Source organism: Sebastes umbrosus, chromosome 19 (genome assembly GCF_015220745.1).
Source record: "Sebastes umbrosus isolate fSebUmb1 chromosome 19, fSebUmb1.pri, whole genome shotgun sequence".
NCBI lineage: Eukaryota > Metazoa > Chordata > Actinopteri > Perciformes > Sebastidae > Sebastes > Sebastes umbrosus.
In genome coordinates, this window is record NC_051287.1 from 7,892,446 (window position 1) to 7,919,644 (window position 27,199).

A 27,199-nucleotide genomic window follows, 5' to 3' on the forward strand; every position below is an offset into this window, starting at 1 on the left:
GTACTGTACTGTTTAGCTGTAAAATGAGAAAGTTTGTGACCCATGTTGAGATCAAGTTGAGGAAATACAAAGCACCGCCCACCAGCCGGAGCAAACTTTCTCATTTTACAGCTAAACAGTACACTACAAGATGTATCTGAAAACATTTAAAGCAATAAATAGGCATTACAGTAACAGAATATTGATTCATATTTGATCAGCGCTGCCTAGTTTGACCGTTTGATCGGAGTTTGCGAGTGATTGACAGCTGCCTCTGTTGAATGAACAGCCAATAGGAACGCTCTCTCTTGGAAATGACCTGTGATTGGCCACAGTCTCCCGTCACAGGCTAGATTTTCTAAAGCCTGAAAACAGAGCCATGAGGAGCCATTCTGTCTATGGCAGGTTTAAGCAAGTTGCCTTTTTAGACTCTCTCAAAGATTCCTGAAAACAAGCATTATTTCCTAAAGGGTTGACATTTTTGGAGATAAATGGTTAACTGTGTTCCAGTGCCAGATTGCATACTACTAGTATACAGTGTGTACTATATCATAATTGTAATTGTTGTGAGTTAGTATACAAGAACTCAATGGCCGCAGGTCTACAGGTAGATGGATGTATGCTGTACACATTGTAAATCACATTTGAGGCAAATTTGTGATTTAGGGCTGAGTAAATAAAGTTGACTTGACTATACATCACAGGAAATGATATGCTGACAGATGTCAGTCAAACTGCAGCTTTGGAATAACAATTAAACGTCACAGAACAAGAACAAAATGTTTGCCACCATGTCGCCAACAATCATGATTTATTTTTTAGCATGTTGCAGCGAAGTAGCTCCTCCACTTTCTCCTTTGTCCAAAGCGTGTGTGGGACGATAATATCAATCAATAGCACATTCGCAAATTAAGAGGATGTTGATGTGTCCATCACTTTTTGAGGGTCTGAATTCTCAGTGTGAGTATGCACTAGGCCTAGAGGGGGCACTTTAAAATGTCCATAATAGAATGAAAACAGTAAGGCCTCTATCATGTATAAGGGGTGTAACGCAAAGCTACTATTTGTCTTTGTATGTACATATTATTGTCACATCTATGTGGTGGGGGCCACATCGCAGATGGACACCTTAAAGTGAGATTTGGCAAGAATTTAATACTCTTATCAACATGGGAGGGGGCAAATACGCTTATTTATCCAAATGTATTATTAGATATCAATTAACAACACAAAGCAATGACAAATATTGTCCAGAAACCCTCACAGGTACTGCATTTAGCGTAAAAAATACGTTCAAATCATAACATGGCAAACTGCAGCCCAACAGGCAACAACAGCTGTCAGTGTGTCAGTGTGCTGACTTGACTATGACTTGCCCCAAACTGCATGTGATTATCATAAAGTGGGCGTGTATGTAAAGGGGAGACTCGTGGGTACCCATAGAACCCATTTTCATTCACATATCTTGATGTCAGAGGTCAAGGGCCCCCTTTGAAAATGGTCATAACAGTTTCTCCTTGCCAAAATTTAGCGTAAGTTTGGAGCGTTATTTAGCCTCCTTCACGACAGGTTAAAATGATACCAATGGGTTCCTTAGGTTTGTAGTTTCATATGATGCCAGTATCTTCACTTTGGCTTTAAAACTGAGCCTGCTAAAACCTAAAAATCACAAGTTATGTTAATGCATTAAAGAAATTAGTGGTGTTAAAAGAAATTTGCGTATTTAAAATACTTGTCATAATGGCATTGAGCCATATTATGCGACTTTTCTTGAAAACTGGACGTTGTGTATATAATGGGAGGAGGTCCAGATTGAAATAAAGTTGGTCTTCAGTGTCTTTGAAAAGAAATAAATAGAAAGTTATTGACCTTCGACTCTATTAGCATGCTCTTTTGAGACTGTCCCTAACTTCAGCTCCTCAGTTTCCCTCTTCTTTCAAGTCACCAGGGTGTCAGGCTTCAATACCTGATCAGGTAAACATAACACCAGTGGAACATCAGTCAGGCTTTATCCCTCACTGCACAGCTAATCAGGTGAAAACTGATGAGAAGTAACTGAGGATGAACATCGCTGAAGGTGGGAATATTACTGCAAAAATTGTGATGCCTGCTAGAAATCCCACAAGGCAATGCATTTCATTGGATAGATGTATGAATTACAGATGTGCGACATAACATGGCGAAAAATGATTTTGTGTGTGTGCCAGAGATCTCAATTCACTGCTCAGTAATGGAGAAAATACTGTTTTTATGTTTTATTATGTAGGGAGTTATCAATGAGTGGACAATGTGGTGGTTTGGGAGAGACATTTTGAGGTTAATTGTGTCACTTTTCTACGTCGCAGACTCAAAGGCTGCTTGGTATCAGCATGAAATCTGGAACTGGGTAACAGCGGGCTACAATAGCATTAGCACCATTAGCCATTGGAGGTAAAACCGTGGGTGAGATTGAAAACAAACTCCATTTTGATGTTTTATTGTTTGTTAGATGACGAGTGAATCAGCTCTGTAACATGTTTCCTCGGGCTGGATGAGTTTAATCAATGTTTTTTTTGGGAGAGGAGTTTGTGGCAGATGTTCTTGTTTTTCTGGATTCTGGGAGAAGAAAGAAACAGTTCTGTTCAGCTTGTTTGTAGAGTTTGTGAACCAATTTAGGTTATTTTCACTTTCCACGGGTTCTTCAATTGTGTTGACTTCATACCCAGAAACTAGCTGCACAGACTGTTCTGCAGTGCCTGACTTAAAATAAAATAAATTAATTTTTTTTTCAGACCAAATCAGTATTCAAAATTTCTTAACCGGAAAATTATGGAAAGCAACTTCTTTATATCACAATCATTTTTGATGGACTTTTATTTTGTAAAACTTTAATTTAGAAAGCCATAATAACAGTAAATAGACCAGTATACACTGCAGCCTCAGTAGACCAGAGTGCACTGCAGTTACAGGATAGGATGCGGTACACAAAACCAAATCGACTCCCCTCGAGGTTCATGATCTAGACGCTTCACTTACCGCCCCGTTTGACTGAAAGCGAGTTCAAAAGCATTCTGGGAAATGTAGGAAATCACTAACAGAACAAATTTTCGGAAACATTTTATGTTCGCGGCTCAGCAGCTGCACAGCCTCGCTCCGAGCTGCCGTCTGTATCAGCAGAATTACCTTGAAAATAACAGCGCGGCTTTAATTACCGATCAAATGTACCGATATAATTAGATTCACCATCTATGGGGCGGCAGTAGATCAGTCCGTGGGGACCGGAGGTTCGCCGGTTCAAGTTCCTGCACGAATCAAGTACGGAGTGTGGACTGGTAGCTGGAGAGGCGCCAGTTTGCCTCCTGGGCACTGCCGAGGTGTCCTTGAGCAAGGCACCAACCCCCTAAAACTGCTCCCGGGCGTTATATAGTAGCTGCCCACTGATCCTAATATACCAGGATGGGTTAAATGCAGTAGCTAAATTCCACTGTGTGCTGTGCTATGCACAATGTGTGACAATAAAATTGGATTTATATCTACATTTTACATTTTTATATTGATTGCAAATCACTTTCTGACCAGTTGAATACTAAACCACAATTTTAAATCTCTGTTTGTGCATCATAAGGTTAGTGCTCCATTTATAAAATGGAAACACTTTTACAAATTAGATTTTAAAAGACAAACAGCAGGTAGGCCTAACACCAGTGTGTGGATACTAAAACCTAAATACTATTTCACTGCATAAAATGAGAGAAAACTTGGTGTTAGATTTGGAGAAATCCCAAACACTGTTTCTGTTAGATTAAATAACCAGATGTACAGTCTGTGTCGGTTTCCAATTTATTTCCAATACTTTAACTTATTCACAAACATTGGGATATTTAACATAGAAGATTTAAACTCAAGATGAATTTAAAAGATAATTAAAAATGATTAAAGGTAATTTTTACGTACTAAAATGAATCAATGACAGCCTCCAATATACAGAATCAAACTTAAAAAATAATAAAAAAAGAGTGTGAGTTGTGGTCCAATCAGCAGTCAGATCTGCTGTGATATGGCTGAAGGTAGAAGCCGACAGATGTGAGCTGGATGCTGCGTCTCTCGAGTCGTTCTCGTCGCTCGTATACGTTCATCTGTTGTTTGATGTATTCACTCGCTCCGGTGCCAGGAAATCAATGCCTGCTGGGAGTGAAGGACGGGGGGGGGTGTGGTGGTGGCGGTAGTGTGTGTGTGTGTGTGTGGTGGTGGTGGTGGTGGTGGGGGGGTTGTCTGTTAGACGACGGTTACTCATCGACCATCGTCTGTTAAATTAATGTTGATCCCAAAAAAATGTTACGCTTTACACGGGAAGACAACGCCATGAATAAATATATAGATTATTTCAAATTCAGCGCTGGCGGGTTTCAGAGTGTCTGTTAGAGTGTGTGTGTGTGTGTGTGCGTGCGTGTGTGTGTGCGCGTGTGCATGTGTGTGTGTCGGTACCTTTCAGACTTTGTAGAAACTTCTGGACCGGTGCCCAGCGGTGTCATGGAAACGCTTGAATCGCTCAGAATGATTCATGTCTGCACAGACCAACCCTCCCCCCATCACACACACACACACACACACACACGCACAGCATGCAGGAAGAGGGAGTTTAACCCTTCTTCTCTCCATCCTCCTTTCCCCCCCCCTCCCTCCCCACCTCCTTCTCTCTCCTCTCTTTCTTTCCCCCTCGTCATCTCGCCATCCTCGTCAAATCGCACTATTAGTCACATAGTTTATTAAAATGGACTCATTATATGGATGTCAGAGGGGATCACGTCTTCTGAGTGTTTCCTTTCACACGGAGACAGACTCGACATGACTCTCTGAAAGAATGAGTCTAGACGTCGTCATCGACTCCCGTAGAACAACTCCATCGGGTTGCTTTTTCCCCGTCCTGAATGAAAACCAATGACTGATAGGTGTCAAATGTGATGGACAAAATCCATCAAAACAAAGAGTCGAGGTGTCAGCACTGACTGAACATCCATTTTCTTTTTAATTTTCATATTTTCATTTTTTATTTGGTTATTTATTATTAATACATATTATTTTTTTTTTATATATATTATTTTGTATTATTATATATCATTTTTTATCTTTTAAAACACAATTAAAATAAGCTAATTAAATTAAAATTACAAACACTCAAATTGACGTAATCAGTCAACAGAAAGTCAAGACTCTTAGAACAACGTCATGATTGTTTGACTTCCTCTTTATGAATCTGAATAAAAACATATTCAACACAATAAAGAATAATAATAATAAAAAAACAATCAAAAATCTAATCAAACTGAAGCAATCAAAATACTGTCAAGAGAAACTGATTGATGTTGGTATTGACACTTAGAGCAACTCCATCCTCCTCTCCTCTCCTCTCCTCTCCTCTCCTCTCCTCTCCTCTCCTCTCCTCTCCTCTCCTCTTCTCTCCTCTCCTCTTCGAAATTTTGAGCGTCAAACTCTTCATTTCCTGCATTCTGGTGAATTTGTATGAACTAATTGATGGTGGAAATGTCCTTATTTATGTAAAGGAAAACACAAAGTTCAGGCACACAGAAATCATTCCCTCATGATATAAAAGTATAATGGAATATAATGCAGTATAAGGCTCTCAGTTATTCTTTATTGACACATTCAAAACATGTCCCACATATCTGTGTTCTCTAAGAAGTCGTAAAAGTTTGAAAATGAAATGATATTATGAGAATAAATTTGTAATTTATTGAGAATAAAGTCATTGTATTTCAAGAAATAAAGTTTTTAATATTATGATTATAAAGTCGTAATTAATTGAGACAAAAGTTATAATATTACGAGAATAAAGTTGTAAATTATTGAGAATAAAGTAATTATATTTCAAGAAAAAAGTTGTTATATCACGAGAATAAAGTTGTTTTTTGATGAGAAAAATTCATTATATTTCAATAAAAAAGTTGTAATATTATGAGAATAAAGTTGTAATCTAATGAGAATAAAGACATTATATTTCAAGAAAAAAAGTTGTAATATTACGAAAATAAAGTCGCAATTTATTGAGAATAGTCATACATTTTAAGAACAAATTTTCCTCTCTGTTGTTTCCTCCACCCCTCTCCTCTCCTCCTCTCTTTTCTTCTCCTCTCCTCTCCTCTGTTGTTTCCTCCTCTCCTCTCCTCTGTTCTATGTTTACTGCTGTTGATGTCTTCACTTTGTTGGTGTGCTGCAGACAATGAAACTTTATTAAACTAATTAAGATGAACATCAACATGGAAGAAGTAATTAATGAAGAAGAAAATCCAGAGCTTTGCTGCCACTGCCCCCTTGTATTGATCTTTGTTGTAGCTACAGCTCCTCAAAACCCAAACCAAGCTCCTGTTACTTGGTTGCTACTTGCTGGTTAAAGTGAACGAGGGTTAGCACGGAAGTTAGCGACAACTTCAGCTCAGACTCACTTCAGGTGGGCTGTTGAGGTGGACCAGCTGTTTTCATTTCATTGACAAGCCGCTGACCTGCAACCAGACCTCAAACAACAGGAGGTCTATTATTTATTCTTTTTATTAAAAAAGAACAGATTGTTTTTCATTTAAATTGCTGGAAGAGCCCAGTCATAAAACTGTCAAATCATATTTTATTTGCTTTTTGTGAGTTGATATAAATGAAACTGATTGTGTTCAATAGGCATATAATATCGTCTCATATCGATCGCAGGCCCCTGAATTGAATCGAAATCGTATCGTGGCAGACTTTGTGATATCGGCAAATATCGAATCAATATAATGTATCGTGATTTACACCCCTAGTGTCATGTTTCCATCAGAGCTGGAGCTACTGCACAGTCATCTGTCCCGGGAATGAATGCCGATTGCAACCTTTCCCACTAAAGACAAAAGACAGATGTTAGTGGGTGTTAGTTTTTTTTTTGCCCAGTGGGAAATGGGGCTTTAGTCACTGCTCTGTGACATTCATTAACCCTTTCATGACTCATTTTGCTCCTCACTTTGCTGCAGAATTAAAAACAACACAGTGGAATTGATAGCGATTTTACGTTTAACGTTACCTGAAGGCGATATCGTTGTTGCACTGCTGCAGGTCACAGAATCTGGCGGGTTAAGGAATATGGTGTAACACCAGTAGTATAATACAAGTTCTTACTTTAACATGTTGGACTCAGCAGAAACTATGCAGACTATACAGCAAATATTGCATCTCGTTGTTGTTTTGTTGATTTCGGTGAAAGTTTTTGGAAAGTTAAAGCTAACGCGGTCTTTCATGTTCAGTCAGTCAGTCTTGTTAACAACTGTTTGTGTGTCATCAGTGTTTTTGTCTTTGCAGATACCTGTAGTGTCAGAAAGAGGCAAAGCTGATTGATGAGTGATTGGGGTAATTTACAAAGTACGAACCGCCGGCTATCGAAACCCATCCCAAATTACCCCTATCAGGAAATTTAAAAATAATGTATGAACGAAAAATCCACAATGGAGAAAAGAAATGAGAAAAAAAAACAGCAGTAAATTGCTTATATAGCAACAGTGTAAAGACCAAAAAAAAACACAGAAAAAAACAAACTACAACACTAACACTACAGGTCTGAGAGTCGTTCTGGGCTTCAAGGAGGCAGACATGACCAGAATACAAAGTGGTGTTGCTTTGTGGGCTTCTGCTGTGTAGGCGAGTCCAACAAAATCCACTATTTATACACACACACAGTAAGTGTGGCTCTGGTTTTGGATCATGTGTTATGAGTGTTTGCTCTCTGTGGTTTGGTATCATGCTGCGTCGTGTGCTGGCCTTGTTCTGTAAAACACTTGTCAATGACCGTGCTGGTTAAAAACACCAAAAGAAAAAAGGTAAAAATAATAGCGATGACCTTTAAAAACCCGATGGTGTGACATCATGCGAAGTGAAGAGATTGAGAATTGGCCCCTTTTGTGAAGACAGACTTTCAGTGTCTGAGGCTGGCCTTCATCCAAACGCAGAGAGCCACAGAGAGGTTTCTGTAGCTTGTAAATCGGCCAAACTTAATGTGGTTTTGTGTTTGTTTTGTGTGTTTTTCGGACACATTCAGGGTCGAGTACAGGAGGAAAAACATACAGAGAAAAAGTGGTTCAATGGTTCAATATGTGTATGTGTTTTTCTGTTGTTTTTCATACTAGATGAATTAAATGGCTTCACAAGGACAGAAATAAGCATGTAGTACTATAAGTTTAGGTTACGTATAGGGTTAATGTTGAGGTGCTGAGCTTAAATTAAAGTCTTGATATTAACATTAGCTTCAGATTTGGGGTTGAATCCAAGGGGAAGAACAAAAAGAAAGGATATTTTGCGTTGAGTGTTTATTGCTTTGCATGGTTGGTGTTAAAAACCATGTATCTCTTGCATGTCAACTTCACGTGAGCTAAGAAGAACAGCCCTGTTTTGAGCTTTGAGCTTTTAATTCAGCATTATTCAGCTACTCCAAACGGTTTTTAATGGTTTATTTAGCTTAAGAAGTGGCATCATTTTCTTTACCAACGAAGGGATACTTTGGATAATTTGAAGATACATATACTGTTTATACTATACTGTATATGTCTATAATCATTTTTAAAGAAAATCCTCCTCCAATGGTGCCCTTTCGTGGTGCCGAGCAACGCAGCACGTTGCTTGGTGCGCTCACGCCCAGAGTTAGTTGAACGTTTACGCTGCACGCTGCGACAAATGTCCCGCGTAGTCACTAGGAACGAGGCAGGCAGCCAGTCAGGCACGGAGTTAAAGATGGAGGAAATGTTACTTTTGGTAGTTTCAGAATTCACCAAATTATATGACACCAGTCCCCGCATATATTCTGACATCGGGAGGAAAGGCCAAAAATGGTTTTCAACCAAGTTGGAATCCCAGGTGTGTTTTAACGATGCATGACAATCAGATTAGATTCAACTATTGTCATTGCACAAAGACAACAAAATGCTTAGGGTGCGCTTTTTAGCATAACTCAGACGCATTACCTTTGCTAACAACAGCGAAATTAAGAGCTTTGTCTAGCACGGATGCTAGAATCTTTTTGCCTTCTTTGCGTGTTCCTCCGCGACTTCCCAGAATATCGGGTTGAATCTCCGTGAACCAAGCAGCCAATCTGAAAGCCCCAATGAGAGATGTCATTTCACTGTTAGCTGCTGAGATCAGAATATGGCTCAGGTTGTGAGTGATGTCTTAAATTTCACGTCTGAAATTTGTGAAAATCAAATATGATCGTATATAAATGTTATACATGTGAAATGATAATAAATTCACATATGTGAGGAAAAAAATCCAAACTTTTGAGCGAGAAAATTCATCCTTGAGTTTGGACACAGTACAATACATTTACAAAATTTTAAATCAAGGTCTATGTGGTTGGAAGCCTTGGGAAAAAATTAGTATGTGGACATTGGGTTGTGATTTATTTACCTATTTTATTGTTTATTTCGGCAAAAGTTTAAGGAACAAGATTATTTAAACCCAGACTAAATTTAAATTCCAGTTCCTACCTTTTCAAATATGAACTTTGATATGGCGTGGACACAATTCTTGTAGGATCTTATGATCTCGACAAGTTCTCATTTACCATCAGATCGCATTTTTCTTTAAATCTATCTTGAATATAGGAGTAGTTTTTGTTTAAGACTATTTCAGGCTCAGGGATTAGGACTGGATTAATAAGAGTAGGTTTGGTTATTGGCCTTGTTAAGAAGTAGCGTGAAAATAGCTAATAGTCTAGCAGAGCGTCCTGGTTCCGTTAGCTCTCAGCTTGTAATGGAGCTTATTTGTGTTTCCTCTCTGTCTCTCAGCATTGTGGATTAGGAGGGATTTGGTCCTCCTGGCTCACCGACTTCTCTATGGGCTTTATACAGCAGAGTGGGCTGACCTCCCCTCCTCCACCTTTTGTACCTCTGCAGCCAGCACACTCTAATGAGTGGCGGTTTGTCTGGGGGTCCTCCTCACAGCCAATGAGCCTGTTTATGTGCGACGTCCAGGAAAAAAATGTCACCGCTGGGTTCCTCAGAGAAATGCAGAGGTTGGCGGATTGAGGCGTTGAGGTTAGGAAACCTTCTTTTAAGGAGTTTTTTGAGGTTTGAGACCGTCTAGTGTTTGTTGTTAGATTATTTTGGGGCTTTGTTGACGCCATGTGACTCATGGTCGAGATAAAAGGAAAGATTTAGAGACAGACATGGTTGGTCATGGATACACTTATGATGATATGATGACACATGAAGCTACAACTAGCACCCATTTTGTATCGGTATTTGAATTGAAGTGTCAAAAATAAGTGGTTTCCAAATATTTTGTCCAACAAACAGTCAAAAATCCAGAAACACTCGAGATAATGATGCTGTTAACTGGAGGAAGTCATGAAAATACTTGTGTTTTCAAGATGTAATCAGTGGGCAACCTCCGGGTCTGAAAAGTGAAGCCAATGTGGTGCCTTAAACTTGCATTCTTTCTAACAGCCAGCAGGGGGCGACTCCTCTGGTTGATGTTCATTTAGTAAATTATGTTCCCATTTAGAGTCAAATAGACCATTAAGAAGTGTATGCTTTTGGGCGTGGCTACCTTGTGATTGACAGGTTGCTATCACGGCGTTGTCCGGTCTGGGAGGTGTCCGTGTACTTTGAGCTCTCTGAGGTTGAAGAACCCCTGTTCTCTTGTGGTTTGAAATGACTTGGTGAAGGCAGCTTTCTAAGGAAGCACCATTAGGGTTTGAGAACCTTTTAAAGTAGGGTTTTCTAAGAGTGTTCTGAGGATTCAGAGCACCTGTTTATATGTTTGAGTTTTCTAGACCCTGTTATGAGTTCCTGGAAGTATTGTCGGATCAAATCAACCCTATTGAAAATAGGTTTGTCAGTGAGTCTTCTGAAGAACAGGGTACTTTAGTCTTTTATTAAGTGTTCCCGCAAAACACAATTGTTTTTGTATCTTAGAAGGTGGCAGACACCATCAAGTTCCTCAACAATCCACGAAAGATTGTGAGACATCCGGTTGTGTTGAGGTTTCGAGAAACAGTCAGGGTTCGGGAAACAATTACAAACATTTTTCAAGAAGCGCTATGAGGATGAAGAAACCTGTATTTTGGATGTTCCTGAAGGAACTAGCATCAGGGTTTGACATTTTGAGGATTGTTGGAGGTTTCTAGAAAATGTCCCGGTTCAAGAAATGATTACAAAAGTGTTTTTCAGCAACCCTTCAAAGGAAGAAGGACCCCTTTTTGTTCAGCGTTCCTTGAAGCATTGTTGTGGTTTGAGAACCTTCCACGAAGGTAGTTTTATAAGAACTCTCAGAAGTTCCTGGAAGCACTGTCATAGTCATCCTTTCAAGGGTTTTTCAACAAATGTCTGAGGTTTTCAGAGTTCAGAGTCCCTGCTGTGACCGTGAGTGAGTTTCCCTTTAAGAGGAGGTTCTCGAAGGTACCCTCTATGATGCTTTAAAACCTTGAATTAAGGTCCTAGAAGTACTGTAAGATCAAACCACCATTTTAAGAGGGGGGCTTAGTCATAGAGCTTTCTGAGGTTGATTGGGTCCTTGAAGTGCTTTCACATTTTGTTACCCTTTCTGGAAATAATGTTCTGCACAAACCGAAAGAACCAAAAAGATTCCTAGAAGTGCTTTTATTTTGGAGAGTATGGAGGTTGACAGGGAAACAGAGCAGAGGCGAGAAGAGAGGACGTTCTGATGGGATCTGATCCAAAGTATTCTGATAGCATCAGAGAACATTGTGTATGAAACAGTCTGAGGTGGGGGAAAAACTGTGGTAGTAATGTGGTTTGTCAGCTGGACTGTTAACATTTTTTTGTAATTGTAAATTTATTTTGATTTTTGTGGACATGCTCTGCCACTGCTGAGGTTTTGGACTGCGTCCTTTCACTTCCCTAAATGGGTGAAAATGTTGGGCAAAGATCATAATACAGTAGGTTATTTGATTTAAATTAAAACAAAACAAATCAGCTGAAAAATAGAAAACTCAATGATAGTCGACTTTTTGAAAAAGATGTTTTTTATTCAGATGCACTCGTTGTTGTAACGTATTGTTTTTATTATTAAAAAACTCCTTTTTATTTTTATCAAACCACAGAGTAGCTTCCCTGTTGGTATCTCTGTGTGTGTGTGTGTGCTTCCATTCACAGTGTACTGTGACAGGGTGTGTGATCTTGCAGCTGACCCTTCCCATCCTGCGTTGCTCCGTCCCTGCCCAGTTTTTTTTTTTTTTTTTTTTTTCCATTAATGTTGCTCTCTCTTTAACAGCCAAATTAAAATACCAGGGGTTTTTGTTTGTGTGTGTAATACATGAGTTCAGCCTGCAGAGATGGTGGAGGTTAAAAGGTCGCCGTCTTTGGACAAAAGTAAAGAACTGGGGCTTGTACAATTGGTAGATCTTCAATTCAGAATATATCTTTGTAGTGTCTGTAGCTTCTGTATCCGGGTCATTGTTATCTTTATTAATACAATACAGCATTTACAAAATTATCAAAATTACATGATAAACAGCATTCAGTCACATGGTTTATTTGTTTTTCTTACTTTAACAAAATTATATAATTTACACAAGCATTTCATGCATTTAAAAACCTTTTTCTTGGTCACATTGACAGCAAAATATAATTATATACAACAAATATAATTCTGGAAAAACTGCTTTTATGGAAATAACAAAATATCAGGATCCATACATTCTATGCAGGTGTTCATTAAGAATAATCTGCACAAAAAGACAAAAAAATAATCCGTGAAACAATACACTCTGTCTTATTCACAATTTTTTTTTTTATTCCAAAAACACATGACAATATTGTGAGCACACATTGTCTGGTAATAGGTTTTAAATGTGAGGACTATATGCACAAATATTTATTTAAACATAAAATATTTTTAAAAAATCAACAGAAGGAAAAATACCAATATCGCCTTTACTTGTCTTTTGGGTTTTTGTGGTGTGTTTTAGCAGAGTCTTTTCTTTTGAAAGAGCAGCTACTGTTATGGCTGCTGAGAAAAACACAAAAAAAGAAAGAAAGAGAAAAAGAAAGAGATATATAGAGGTGTGTGTGTGTATTCAAAATCCATAAGGGATATAGATATATACATAGAGTGCTCAACGGGGAATTTTATTAAGGGCTGCCGTGGCAGGAGAGTCAACGTTGGCTCTCCTCCACCCTACGGTCCTTTATCTGCGACGAGACAAGGGGCTGATCAGTGCTGTGAATGGGATGCTATAATAAAGTTATTTTTGTCAGTAGTGAAGTGGAGAGGCCTCTCACACATCCAAATATCTCATCCTGTCAGGGCTAACGACACAGGCCTCTCTTATATATTATTATCCTATCTTTTATTCCCGTCGCTCTGCTCAGGCAGCTGGATCTATTTCACCTTCTTGTTATTTACTGCATTATTGAAAAGAATTAAGGGACCTTTAAGGTATTTTAAGAGGTAATTAAGTTAATTAGTGAATGAATGAATAAAGAAATGACTAGAGTTAATAGTAGCTCATGCTGTTGATTTTATGTAGCCTGTTTTTCCATTAGCAGTTAAAAAAAAAAAAAAAAAATTGTGGTATAGAGAACAATCAGTGAATTAATGGTAAATCATACCGTATAATTTTGTTTTGTTTATTGTCCGCAAGAAATACCATGTTAATAATCAAAAATAATAATAATTGATCCTACCACTGATAGCAAAGAATTATCTAATGAATCGGTCGGCCTATGAGTGAAAAAACAAAAATGGCCAAATACACAAAATATTTTTTATTTATTTTTATTATATTTATTTCATGGATAAATCTCTTTAAAATCTCTTCTATTACATTTTAAACACTGCTTCGTTTTTCTCATAACCTTTTGGCAATGGAAAAATTTAAATTGCGTTGCCAGATTTCTAAAATATCTGCTATTTAAATATTTCTTTTATTATTATTATATTTATTTCATGGATAAATCCATTTAAAATCCCTCTGTATCTACTATTACATATAAAATACTGCTGCATTTTTCTTATAACCTTTTAACAATGGACAAATATAAATTGCGTTGCCAGATTTCTAAAAATATCTACTATTTTAAAGAAAATTCAAGTTACTTTTAAATGGTTGTAGGCTTAATAATCCTATAAAATCATTCATCTAGAATATGATATTTCAATACATTTTCTAACATTTATATGCAGAATTTTAAGTAGAAATTGTGCATGTGATTGTTTTTTGGATCCGTTGCAGGTCGTGGTGTTTTGCAGAGGTGTCTGCGGTGTTAAATCTAAATGGTTCTTTGTTCAAGTGTATATGTGTGTGTGAGTGTGTGTGTGCGGTCCTGAATTAGTATAATTTAAATGTGTGATTCTGTGTATGGATATATTTCAGTACCATGCAAAAGTACATTTGCATGTGTCAGTGTATAAGGGGCTATATATACAGTATGTATATTGTGCACATTTACACGTGTGTGCGTGTGTGTGTGTGCCCGTGTGTGTGTGTGTGTGTGTGTGTGTGTGTGTGTGTGTATGTGTGCATCTGTGCCAGTGATTTCCAGTACTCTCTGTGTGTGTGTGTGTGTGTGTGTGTGTGTGTGTGTGTGTGTGTGTGTGTGTGTGTGTGTGTGTGTGTGTGTGTGTGGGAGTCTTTGTATATGTGCCAAACCGGTCCAGCTGGCATCAGTCTTAGCTGAAGCCGAGGCCGCTGTATCGGTCACACACACACACACGCGCACACACACACATAGGCGACCACATTCCCATTCTGTACGCCTGTAATTATCAACCTCTTCTGCATCGACTACCATGTTGGCGTGTATTCAGCGCCGGTCTATACACGCCTGATTCAAACCCCTTCACCGCGTACACGCTTCATTTTCCTCCACACACGCTCGCTACAAAACCCCTCCATTTCATCTTGTACGGCTGCACCGACCGCAGAATGTAATTACACACTAACCGTGGTTTGATATTTAGACTGGCTGAAGATTTAAGGTTTTATCCGAAAAGAAGGTCTGTGTGGTAAAAATAGTCTCGAAGTGGTCCCCGCAGCTCGGAGGAGAGGAAAGCCTGTTCAGAAGCTGGAGAGGAAATTAGCTTTGTTGTCTACGCGCCAGTACGGCAGTCGCAGCGTTTTTCGAAATTCATCAGACACCTTTTTCACAGCCAGGCACGCTCGGTTTGTGTATTAAAACGATGGTCGGTTACCTGCCAAAGAGACTTCACCTTCATGCCATGTACTGATCAATCCTTGGACAGCATTTTAAGAGCTTTGATGTCTGATTTCAATCAAACACATGTTTAAACACGCTGGACCAAAGATGTTCTGTAAAGACAGTTGGGTAGGTGACGATGTCTGCGCTCTGTTTTCTCATGGCCATAAAATGTGCATCAGATGTAGGTTAAGGCGTAAGACACCTGCACATTATAAAGGGGAGAACGCCAGAAAAGAGGACCACATGATACAAAAGCATAGCTTACATATAAACTAGGGCTGGATTACAAATTTTCATTGCTATAATCGCATGATTGTCCAAAGTTAATCATGATTAATCGCAAATTAATTGCCCATTTTTTATCTGTTCAAAATGTACCTTAAAGGGAGATTTGTCAAGTATTTAATACTCTTAGAAATATTACATATAACATGAGGATTTTATCTACGAACGATTTTGAGCACGACCAGATTCTGACCAGGGTTGCTATGGTGTTTCATAGCTTGCCTGTAGTTGGTTTGGGGTGGTTTCTGAGGAGTTACTAGGGTGTTCCAGGCAGTCACTCCGGTCTTTGTACATGGTTGCTAGATCTTTGCCACAATGCTTGATCAGTTGTTAGGGCATCAGCAATCTCAAAACCCTAAAAGCTAAATCATAGTCAGACGATATCGAGTGGGTTCTGAGATTGCATTTCATTCAATGGGTTCCGCCTCTTTTGCTCTCCATGCATACTGTTTACCTTCATTCAACCAAAGCCTGATCGAACCTGATTGGTCAACACTACTCGAACTATAAACAGAAACAAAAAAACGCTTCCGATACCAAAAGATTGTCCCATCGCGTACAGCATATGAACGCAGAATCTGTTTATAGAGATTAAGGCATAGGTAGTTGCTTGCTAGGCTGTGCCATACAGTTGCTATGGCGATATTAGGGCGTGGCTTGGTGGTTTCTAGACTCGTGTCTAGAATCAATATTTATCATATGCTGCACTAAAATTACTGTCCAATGTTTTATTTTAGTGTCCAAATTCTCGCAATGGAACAGAAAAAAAGTACATTCGGCCAACAGTCCCACAGTGCATTGCATCCAATTTGATAGATGGGAAAATTATAGTGTCAGTGATGATGCTAAATGATGGTGATTGTTAAGTAAGTGAAATCTATATGGTTCTTCAGTCATGTACACTAATGAGTCTCCATGGAGCAACAAGGGAGGAAAGAGCAGAACAATACCATAAATGGCAAACCTTCAGAAGGGGTAGGTATACTATACTAGGATGTTCTGCCACAAAACGTTATAAATGTAATTTTATGTTTTTAACATCAACAGTGATTGAGATGGATTAGATCGTGTCTTAGTTTCTAGATGTTTGGCTACTTAATGCCACCTGAATACTGTAGACCTCGTCTCATATTTAATTTGTTTAGTCTGTACATGCAAAGAAACAAAATCTACACCTAAAAGAACGTGGAGGGTGAAAGTGTTGTTTCTGGTTTCAAAGCAGATGTCTGTATTGTTGTGCTGCGAGAGCAGTGAGCAGAAAACACACACACACACACGCACACGCACACACACACACACACGCACACACACACACACACTGTGAAGACTCTGATCATGAAAACTGGCTTTGGCTCTTTTCTACTGAACATCTTTTACTGTGTTTCCTAAACAAAGTGTAAATGAATGATCATTTAAATGAATGAAAGAAAGATTGAAATATGTGTTTTGTAATTTAAGTGTTGAAAATGAATGAATTAATGTTAATTAGTTTGTCATCCCCTCTTTATGAATGAGTGAATGAAGCCTGTGTTCTAACGCTAACGTTGTTTGTAATCCCCTTGGCTTCACAGATTAAGTAGTAAATGAGGTGGTTTACTTCTGAATGGGTTTACAGTGCAGATATGGATCAGTCCTTGTTGAGATGACTCCCTCTGCTAACTGCTCCCTCTCTTTTCTTGTCGCCCTCCTGCAGGTAAATCAGAGAGGAGTTCGTACTCGTACGGCAGAGAGTCCAACCCACACTGCCACCAGGTGAGTCCCGCTGTGACTGTCTTCTCTTATAAAAGCAGAGTTGTTGGTTGTTTTTTTGTTGTGTCAAAAGCGGTGAGCGAACCCTGATTGGATTTGATCTGAGGTCAGTGGTAGAGGATGTGCAGTCTCAGCTCAGGGACTGACTCTTCATCCCTCCCACTGAACAGTTGTGTAGAAGTGGACAGCAGGAAATGGGTTCAAGTCGCTGAACATGAGCCAGGCTGCAGATGAAAAATATCTGGGATGTGTTTGAGTTTCTGGAGCCAATATGAAGCATCAAGGACAGACCTGACTTTGTTAAACAGCAGGGATACTCAGCTTGCTTGGCCAAGGGTCCACTTTTGCAAAATGACAGTTAATAAACAAACATTGATATTATTTATCAGATAAACTGAACAAACATGAGAAGGCCCCCTCTGTTGGGGGATCCTCCACTGACACTTTTTTTTGATAAACAAGCTTTATTAATCTATTTTGATGCTTTTTTTTAATGCACTCTGGCAAATTGTTTACATTCAAAGTACAATTAAAATCCCATTGTGAATTAGAAAATGTTGACCCATCGAGTTCATCAAGTTGACTATCACTGATGTAGAGAGAGGAATTAAGCATGCAGTTAATTGCCTACATTATACCCTGTATCATGTAGATTGTTAGCTTGGCCATTTATAGTTTCCCCACTGAAAGCGGGGAATGTCGTGCAGGGCAGAGTGAAACATTACTGGTTTTAACCTACTGGTTATTGAAGATTATTGAAAGTTATTGAGGATGATGCATTTGACCTCATAGAGTAACTATGGTATTTGTTATTATCAGTTGTCAGACACTTATAATAAGAATCTGAGCCTATCAGTGGCAAAAACAAGCACTTTTAGAGAATGTACATTGACGGTAAGGAGCTGCCGACAGTGACTACATTGTAGCCCATTTAACGGCTGCCGTCTGCAGCGTTATCGCGTTATCTGGCGATACGATATGTATCATGATACAGGGGTAACGATTTAATATATTGTGATATATTGCGATACTGTAAGCAAGGCGATATATTGTGATTGTGAAGGAAAACTGTCATACTATAAAGACACACCACCATATGTATAAAATCTGAGTTAAAAAAAAGTCACTGTGAAATGGCTACTATGGGGAGTAACATCATCACACATGAGTACAATTGGACTCATTGGATCCACAAGAGTCTCAGCTTTACAGTGATACCCAATTTATTTAATTCCAAGACTATTTAGGGACCCCAGTATGCAGAAATATTCAAATACACCATTTAAGAATAGGTGAAAATAACAGAAAACTGCATGGTTTAGCCTAAAACTGCATGCGATTATCATAAAGTGGGCAAGTCCTTAAAGGGGAGACTCGTGGGTACCCATAGAACCCATTTTCATTCACATATCTTGAGGTCAGAGGTCAAAGGACCCCTTTGAAATTGTCTAGCTTCTTATGTGTCAATCATCAACAAGACTACTAAAAACAACATCTGTTATATTTTTTAGTTTTCCAGAGAGATCCCTAACTTCACCGCATATTCCCAACTTCATAAAACAAGTAATTATTCATTTTAACTTCAAGTGTAGTTATTTTAAAGGAATATTTATTGTTGGCGGTGGCGCCAGGTGTTGTGAGGACTTTGGTAATAGCTGCGTTTTGAATCTGCACTGTAATCTTCCCGCTCAGTTCTCGTGGACCATATGCATCCATGAGAAGACGCACGTTGATAATTAAGAGAATATACAGATGTTGGTGTTTGATTCTGACGGTGGAATATTAAACAGAGAGAGGCTTGATGTGCTCGCCGTAATTTGATGACCTCCTTCTGGTTTTTGAAATTTAAGAAATCACATTCGAGCGCAGGCTGTTGGACAAGTTGACTGAGTCTGATGTTATGGATTCATTTTCCTTTTAGTCTTGAACGTCTATTAATTAAAGCTTATCAAAGAAGTGCATTTCCCTGCTTATGGAAATCTAAGTTGTGCTAAAAGATGTTACAGATTGGGATGAATATATGAAGGTTGATACGTTTCCTTTTGCACTACTAGATGTTTGGGTTTCAGATCAGGGGAATTGGATCATGCTGTTTAACTGCTCAATAATTCAGATATGCAGAAGTTTCGGCACAATACACCTTTAATAGGTGCAGTAGAACTTTCCAAACATTATAACACTTTTGATGTTATGCACTAAAAGTATTACTTTAACTACTAACCGTTACTGTCCAGCCTTGTGATTGAAGAATAGAAAGTAAAGACAGGTAAAAATCCCAGTGTGGTATTTGAAGGACTCGTAGTACTTTTCAGACGTTTAGGGTAAAAAGACCTTCCTACCTTTTGGTTTTTATATTTCTCTTTCTGTTACAAGGACGGGTTTTGGCCCTGACAACCTCGTGAAGAAACACACAGACACAAAGAGAAAGAACATGCCGTTCATATGTACTTTTGTTCAGTAACTTGTTCAGTTCAGTTTTTCATGTATTCAACCTTTTATTCATTCAATTGTTAAAACGTTCAATCATACTTCATAGCCGTTTTTTCATGCATTCATTTGTTCAATTAATGCATTAGGTGGTATGTTAAATTATTAATTTGCATATACATATGTTCAGTCATACATTCATTGATCCATCTGACCACTCACTCACTCACTCATTTATTTTGTTCAGTCATCTGTCAATTGGCCTATCTGAGCACTCGCTCATACATTCATTCTCTCATTCGTTAATTCATCCATCCATCCATCTCTCCCTTCATTCATTGATTAATTCATTCATTCGTAGATGTTAGGTGTTATGTGCACTTGTTCATTTACAAAGTTCAGCCTACGTCTATTCCATCTCCTCCATCTGAACACTCATTTATTCATTTGAATTTGTCCTTTCATCAGTCCTTTTGTCATTTGGATGACTCACTGACAAATCCATCCATCCATCTGACCACTCATTTATTCACTATTCAACCATTTACTATATTCATTTGTTCATCTGGCCGTCCGTTTGTTGATGTGATCACTCTCTAATCCATCCATCCATCCATCTATCCATCCATCCATCCATCCATCCATCCATCCATCCATCCATCCATCCATCCATCTATCCATCTATCTATCCATCCATCTATCCACTCATCCATCCGTCTATCCACTCATCCATCCATCCATCCATCCATCCATCCATCCATCCATCCATCCATCCATCCATCCATCCATCCATCCATCTATCCATCTGTCTATCCATCCATCTATCCACTCATCCATCCGTCTATCCACTCATCCATCCATCCATCCATCCATTTATCATCAACTTGCTGATCTTTTATTTATAACCACCTCTCACATCCAGCTGTGGCCTTTGTGAGACTACAGCAAACGATAGAGGACAAAAATATGAAATAAATCAAACATTACTGCCTCACTGGCCACTTTCCTACTGGGCTGCTGTCAAATTATCCTGTTACACAGTCTGAATGGCTCCTGATGGAAATTGTTTGGAAATGGCAGATAAATTTACATGCTGGGCTGAAGTCCAAAATCCTTTGGCTTCATCCTCGGCCGTTAGTGAAAAAAAAAAACACTTAGAGGGAAGGATGAGCTCACATGCTAACAGCGGGAAGATTTCCAGTGACCCCAGTTTATTCCACAACTCTCTGACCAAATCAAATACATTCGTACCATTGGACTTTTGAGGTAATTTAGGTTTTGGTTCCGCGTTTTGGCTCCAGTTTTTGTTTTAAAATGTTTAACTTTTGACTATGCGCTCAATCACAAACACAAATCTGCAAATTTCCTCCAGCTGAGGTCCAAAACATTTAGCGGGATAATCTGGATTGAACTTCCATTTAATTTTCACTTCATTATTCGGTCTGACATTGTGTTGATGTTATCCGATTTCTGTTTGGGAGGGTGGTTAGGGCTAGTGTGCCTTAACCAATCAGCACTGACTGACGAATCATTTCTGTGGACATCATTTTCAGTTGAAGAGGTTACTCGAAGCAGTTAATGTTTGTCATGTCAAGTGAAGAAATATCTTGATCTAAGAATTGTCGACTTACAAATATCTGAATCTCATCAACTCTTGCTCTCATCCACAAAGCTTTGATTGAAACATCGGACTAGACTGCGGTTCTAGGCCCATGTGAAACGTAAAATCGATTTTTACTCATTTTGTCACGTAACTCGTTAGTATAGTTAGGCACTTGCTAGTCACATGAGTCGTTAGTCAGTGAAGTTAACATCAACCATGATTGTTTCCCAACGCTGACTAAGTGGTTAGGTTGCTTAAACTTTGCTGAAAGGACACTATGCATGTAACAAGCATATATTGTCACGCTGTCCCTGACATGTCCAAAACTAACACTAGAAGGGTACCTAGAGCTTCATAGTCTAGTCCGGAGTAGAACAAACCTTCCCATTCAAATCAACGTAGCAGAATGGTCAGAGCGGCGGTCATTTTTATGTGTACCATTGCCATAGCAACCGTTGTAGCGGGCTGATTTCCACATAAAAACTAAACCGACTTGCAGCAAGTCGCGGACGCACTGAGGTGAGGTTGTGCAGAATATTACGAAGCACATAGAAAATGTAAATGAGTCAAATTGAACAACCTAATGCTTCATCAACACTCTTGTCACAGCAGAGGAAAGCACAGTGCCGGACAGAGCCTTTTACTTCAGTAGTAGTACAGATTTGTATTTGGTACGAACTGACTGCTTGTATCCAGTGCAAACTGGAAAGCTGACTGGGTCTGACTGGTGATTCTCTCCTAGCTGTAAATGGGTGATGGGGGCTGGGAAACGTGGCCTCCTGCCAAGGTACGAGCCCAACCCCCCAACAGCTAGCTCTGCTCCCCTAAAAACACCCAAACACCCTCCAAAACCCATCGTCTGCTGGCTGAAGGTGGCATGAATACGCTCAGATCACCAGGGATGGAAAAGGACAGAGTCTGTTGTTTGATTGCATGTGACATCGGGAACAACACTTGTTTCATTTATCTGAGGATGTAATTACATTTTTGTTAAATTATTGGTATTTTTTCAGAATTTGCTGTAATTTGAGTTTCATTTAAAACTACATCCATGCAAACATTATTATGGATGCACCGATATCGGGCCGATACTTACTCAAATAAATGGATCAGGTATCGATGACATTGGGGTCAATCTATTCAATTCAATTCTATATGTGTATATTATACATTTTAATACTGGAATTTTAATTTCTGTTTAAGTTTTGACCAATTTGTTGCTGCATTAAAAAGGTCTACATTTGAATTGTAATTCAAATTTTGAAGATTTTTTTTACCAAGTTGCCAGTGAACGATTTATTATTTTAATAATATATAACAATTCATTAAATTTACAGTATATCTACGTATTTATTTGTTACATTTTGTTTTACAAAGTTAGGAAAGCGATGTTTAAGTCAAGCCTGATGTTGCCTAAAGCTGGGCTTACACTGTACGATTTTTGGAAATGTTGTTGTGTCCGATTCTCGTCAATGTTGGCTCAAAAGTTCAATTTCAGAGATTCATTCTTGACATTCTTGGAAACAGCAGTTGACAAAACAACATTGCCTTCAGGCCCATTTAGCTGCTGTTGTGTCTTTGATCACATCACATGATATTCATCAGCAGGCGGAGTTCAGCTGTCATGATTCCCACCTCTCTCCTCTCTCCGATGTTTCATTGAGAGTCGCTCACTGATCTTCTGCAGTGAGGGACGCTGCACAGTGTTTCACTGTAATTGACTTGACAGTTACGTTAGAGCTCAGTCGTCACATGTCATGAGCATTTTTACACCTGTCAGGGAGATGCAGTAGTTGGTTATTTTGCGAGAGTGAGACTGTTTTCATTAGAAAAAAAACAATTGGAATTGGCAATTTGATCAAATGTCTAAAACAGCCTGTGTTTCCGTTTTCCTTACAAGGACCCCTTGTGGTCGTGTGAATAATGACTGTTGATCCTGAGGAGGATGTAGCTTGACAAAACCTCTTATGGAGAATGGTGAGGTGAGGTTAGGTGTACAAAGTGTCTGACTTTGACACTGGAGATTGCTGGTCATTTGTTGTTACGATTTGTCAGACTATCTGTCCTTGGATCCATGTGTGTCTCAGAAACTACTGAATGGATTTTGATGAGATGCTATTAACATTCATGATCCCCATAATCCCTTATGATTTTGCTGACCTCCTGACCTTCTCACTTCACCACCTACAGCACAAACTTTCACTTCTTTCACAAGAACCATCAACAAGTAATGGACAGATAGTCATCATTTCTTCTCCCCAGAGGTTGAACCATTTAGACCTTAATGACTCTGTGACCTTTGCTTTAGCGCCATCCTCGGGGCAAACCTGACATTTTCAGCTCCGCTGCTGGTAATCATCAGTATGTTGTTGTTTGCTCTTCCCTTCGTTTTATGGGGATTTCTGTGGCTACACTGCTGCTGAGAGTCACCACCTGAACACCCGTAACCACAGCAGAAACACCCTCATGGGTAGTATAATATACAGCCAGTACACACACACACACACACACACACACACACACACGCAAACACACTCACGCTGTGTGGCTTGTCTGTGGCTGCTATCTAAAGCCATCTAAAGGGATATTCTGTCTACATAAGCAGAATAACCCACACCACCTGGATGAAGGGATGGGAGAGGATGATCCTCCTCCTCTCTCTCTCTCTCTCTCACACACACACACACACACACACACACACATACACACACACACACACATTGCCACTATCTTTTACTGTACATTATACTCTCTCTTACTCTTTATATCTTCTTATCTTGCTGTTTTTCATCGTTTCCTTCCCTCAATTTTTCTCTTCTCCCTCGCTCTGTTCCGTTCATTCAAGCAAATGCCACTGTGTTGGCTGCGCGCACACACACACACACACACACACACACACACACACACACACACACACACACGCACGCACACACACACACACACACACACACGCACACACACTCTCAGCCACACCAAAGCATGCCTGTCATCCAGTTATCGCCTCACAGATCAGTAGGTTAGTCGTGGGCCGGCAGCTACAGCTGAGGCAGCAGCAGTTTGGATGTGAGGTTCTGCTGGAATGCAACATGAAAAAAGAGCCTTTAACCCTTCTCTCTCTCTCTCTCTCTCTCTCTCTCTCTCTTACACACACACACACACACACACACACACTGACACACACACATCAGTCAGTAGAAAGTGCTGAAGGCTCCGTTTTGAAGCCCTGCGAGCTTTCAGAGAGGCTCAGAAGCTGCATTTACCTATTAAAGGAGGTGCACACACACATGCACACACACTTATATTAAAGCACATGTATGTAGATATGTAGAGTATTCCTTAACCATATATTTACTCTCTCTCAAACACACACACACAGCATACATGTGATTTATGGAAATTCCAAAGTGTGAATCTTACTGTATAGACAGTATATATACAGTTAGTAATTACTGTAAAGTGCTGCAACTCCACTCAGCATTAGCTACAGGACTAAACTGTAACCTGCTGAAACAGTAGCAAGTGTGTGTCGTCCTCAGCTTCCTGCTCATCAGTCCTCAATGAGCTGGTCCTTAAACACTCTGAGGGGCTCTCCAAACACACTGACCTCGGACCTCCACACCTCTCTGACGGGTCAAGAGACTGCAGAGAGAGGGAGTCCTCCATGTCTTTACCTCTATTTCTCATGTCTTTATCTCTCTTTTTGTCCTTTCCTCTTGAGTTGTAATACGTCTGAGTGGTTATATGGGAGTGTTTGATCATCCCTGTGGAGGTGACCTCAGGTTATTATATTCGGCAGGTGTAGCCTGAGGAGATTATGTGTTGTTCGTGTGTGTGTGTGCATCTGTCCGTCTGTCCACAGCTAATCTCACATACTACTGGACCCATCGGCCTGATCTTTTCTGTGCTCATTTATGACTGTATGCTCAAGGACTTCTTCTTGTGTTTGCGGTGATTCACACTTTTTGAAAAACGCGTTTTATTGACTGTTTTATATTGTCATAAATACTCACTACTCTTAACCAGCCAGTAGGGGCCGCAAGTGATCAACAACTGCTTCAGTTTGGAATCTTGTTTCCGCTAGCGATTAGGAATTGTTCCTCTCTTGATTTGCACACCAAGATAGGTAGGTCAAGTAAAGTTTTTGGCTGCTGATTGACGAAACAGGACGTGTGTGTGAAAGTCTTCTTTTTACTATCAGGTGACATTTTTGTGAGTGAAACTTGTCCACAAACAGAGCAGAACAGGCAGCCCTATATGACTATTTTAGGTCCGTTATGCTAATGATGAAATCTTACGAATGCACACCTTCTCATGAACAGGTGGTATTCATCAGGCTGAAACGACAAGTTTGTGCTGTTAGGAGAGTTTGGTGAATTGGACTCAGAACGCTCGTTTGGGTAAACCTCACAGAAAAGAGAGGGTTTAGGATGAGAATACCAGAGATTACAAAACTGTTCTTGCATGAAGCCCCTTCATCCTCTCTTTGTTAAGCTCCTTTAAGGTGTCAGGTCATGACAAATTTGTCAAAGAAATCAAGAATCATGTACAGTTTCAGTTCTCTTTCTCCATATCGAGTATCGCAATATTGTGTTTTGTGATTCGCTCTCTCTCTCTCTCTCTCTCTCTCTCTCTCTTTCTCTTTGTGTCTGTATCTCTGTCTCTCTCAAGATGCAATATTTTTACAGATCTGTGGAATGTCTCTGTATGGAGGCCAGGAATAACTCTATGTGTGTGTGTGTGTGTGTGTGTGTGTGTGTGTGTGTGTGTGTGTGTGTGTGTGCGTCTGTGTGTGTGAGAGCGACACTCCTCATTCCCTGTGGAAGGCCGACGGTTCCTGTGCGTGGGTTTTACGCTGGAATCTGGTTACTGAGGGTGTGTGTGTGTGTGTGTGTGTGTGTGTGTTCATCATCACTTCATTCCCTCTGTCCTCTGAGCCTGTCCCCATTGGCTGTTTTCTGACCAATGGCGTAGCAGGAGGAAGTACAAGCCCCCAACAGCTGGCCTGAAGTCCAGGAAGAAAAAAAAAACAATCAAAAAAAACAAGGGCGAGTCAAAGACTGTTTACACGGAGGGAAATATTAATGAAGCTGCTTTGACCATATTGTCCTGATAGGCCAAATCTTTATTATAGCATTGTATATATACAGTATATTGTAATAGGAATACAGTGTTTCTCCAATATAATAGGTTATTTTATACTATTTGTAGCTATACCTACGAAAAGTAATGCACTGTAATTCGTGTATATCACACAAAATAAGTTTGTGTGTAATTTACGTAATCATAAACCAGGAAATATAAATAGTGACGAAGGCCGCGTTGATTTAATTTTTCACGTAAGTTACGTTCTTAAGTAACGCCACTTCTGTAGTTATTTTAAGCCAAACCAAGATCTTTTTATTAACCTAACTAAGTAGTTTTCTTGCCTAAACCTAAGGACGTTGTTTCTTGTGAAGACGGAAGTTTATTTTGAAAGGACTGTAGGCATATGTAACAAGCAGTAATTGACATGTGTTGCTACACATTTGTAGGAAAAGGAGGAATAACTTTTTCCTAAGATATCATATGAACCGTTGTATAAGAATACATTCATATACTCATTCACGTTCATATATATTTATATAAGTGTGTGTCTGTCTATCTGTCCCGAATTTCCCCTCTGGGGATCATTAGAGGCTTCTCTAATCTAACTATCATAAATAACTCCTCTCCTCTTCCATCCATCCATCCATCCATCCTGTGCAACTCTGTGTGTGGTGAGATGTTCCACTCACAGCTGCTCTCCAGCTCTGAACACACAAACACACACACATACATATACACTTACACACATATACACAAACACACACACACAGACACACACACTGATCCAGCTGCTCGTTGCTCTCAGGAGACTCTCAGCCGTCGTTTAGTCTCATTTGCCGGCCGAACAGATCAACACTATTTTATTTGACTATCGATCACAAACACACACTGCTGGGCT

At 39.5% G+C, this 27,199-nt stretch overlaps 1 protein-coding gene across 1 annotated transcript in view; it reads left to right on the plus strand.

The window, feature by feature from the left end:
* The window catches only part of LOC119478654 (transcription factor 4-like), a 227,091-nt gene that overhangs the window by 85,260 nt on the left and 114,632 nt on the right, over positions 1–27,199 (plus strand). Inside the window, exon 7 of the mRNA XM_037753537.1 lies at positions 17,131–17,189. Within this exon, the coding sequence (XP_037609465.1) occupies positions 17,131–17,189 (59 nt within the window). The remainder of the gene's footprint in view (positions 1–17,130; positions 17,190–27,199) is intronic.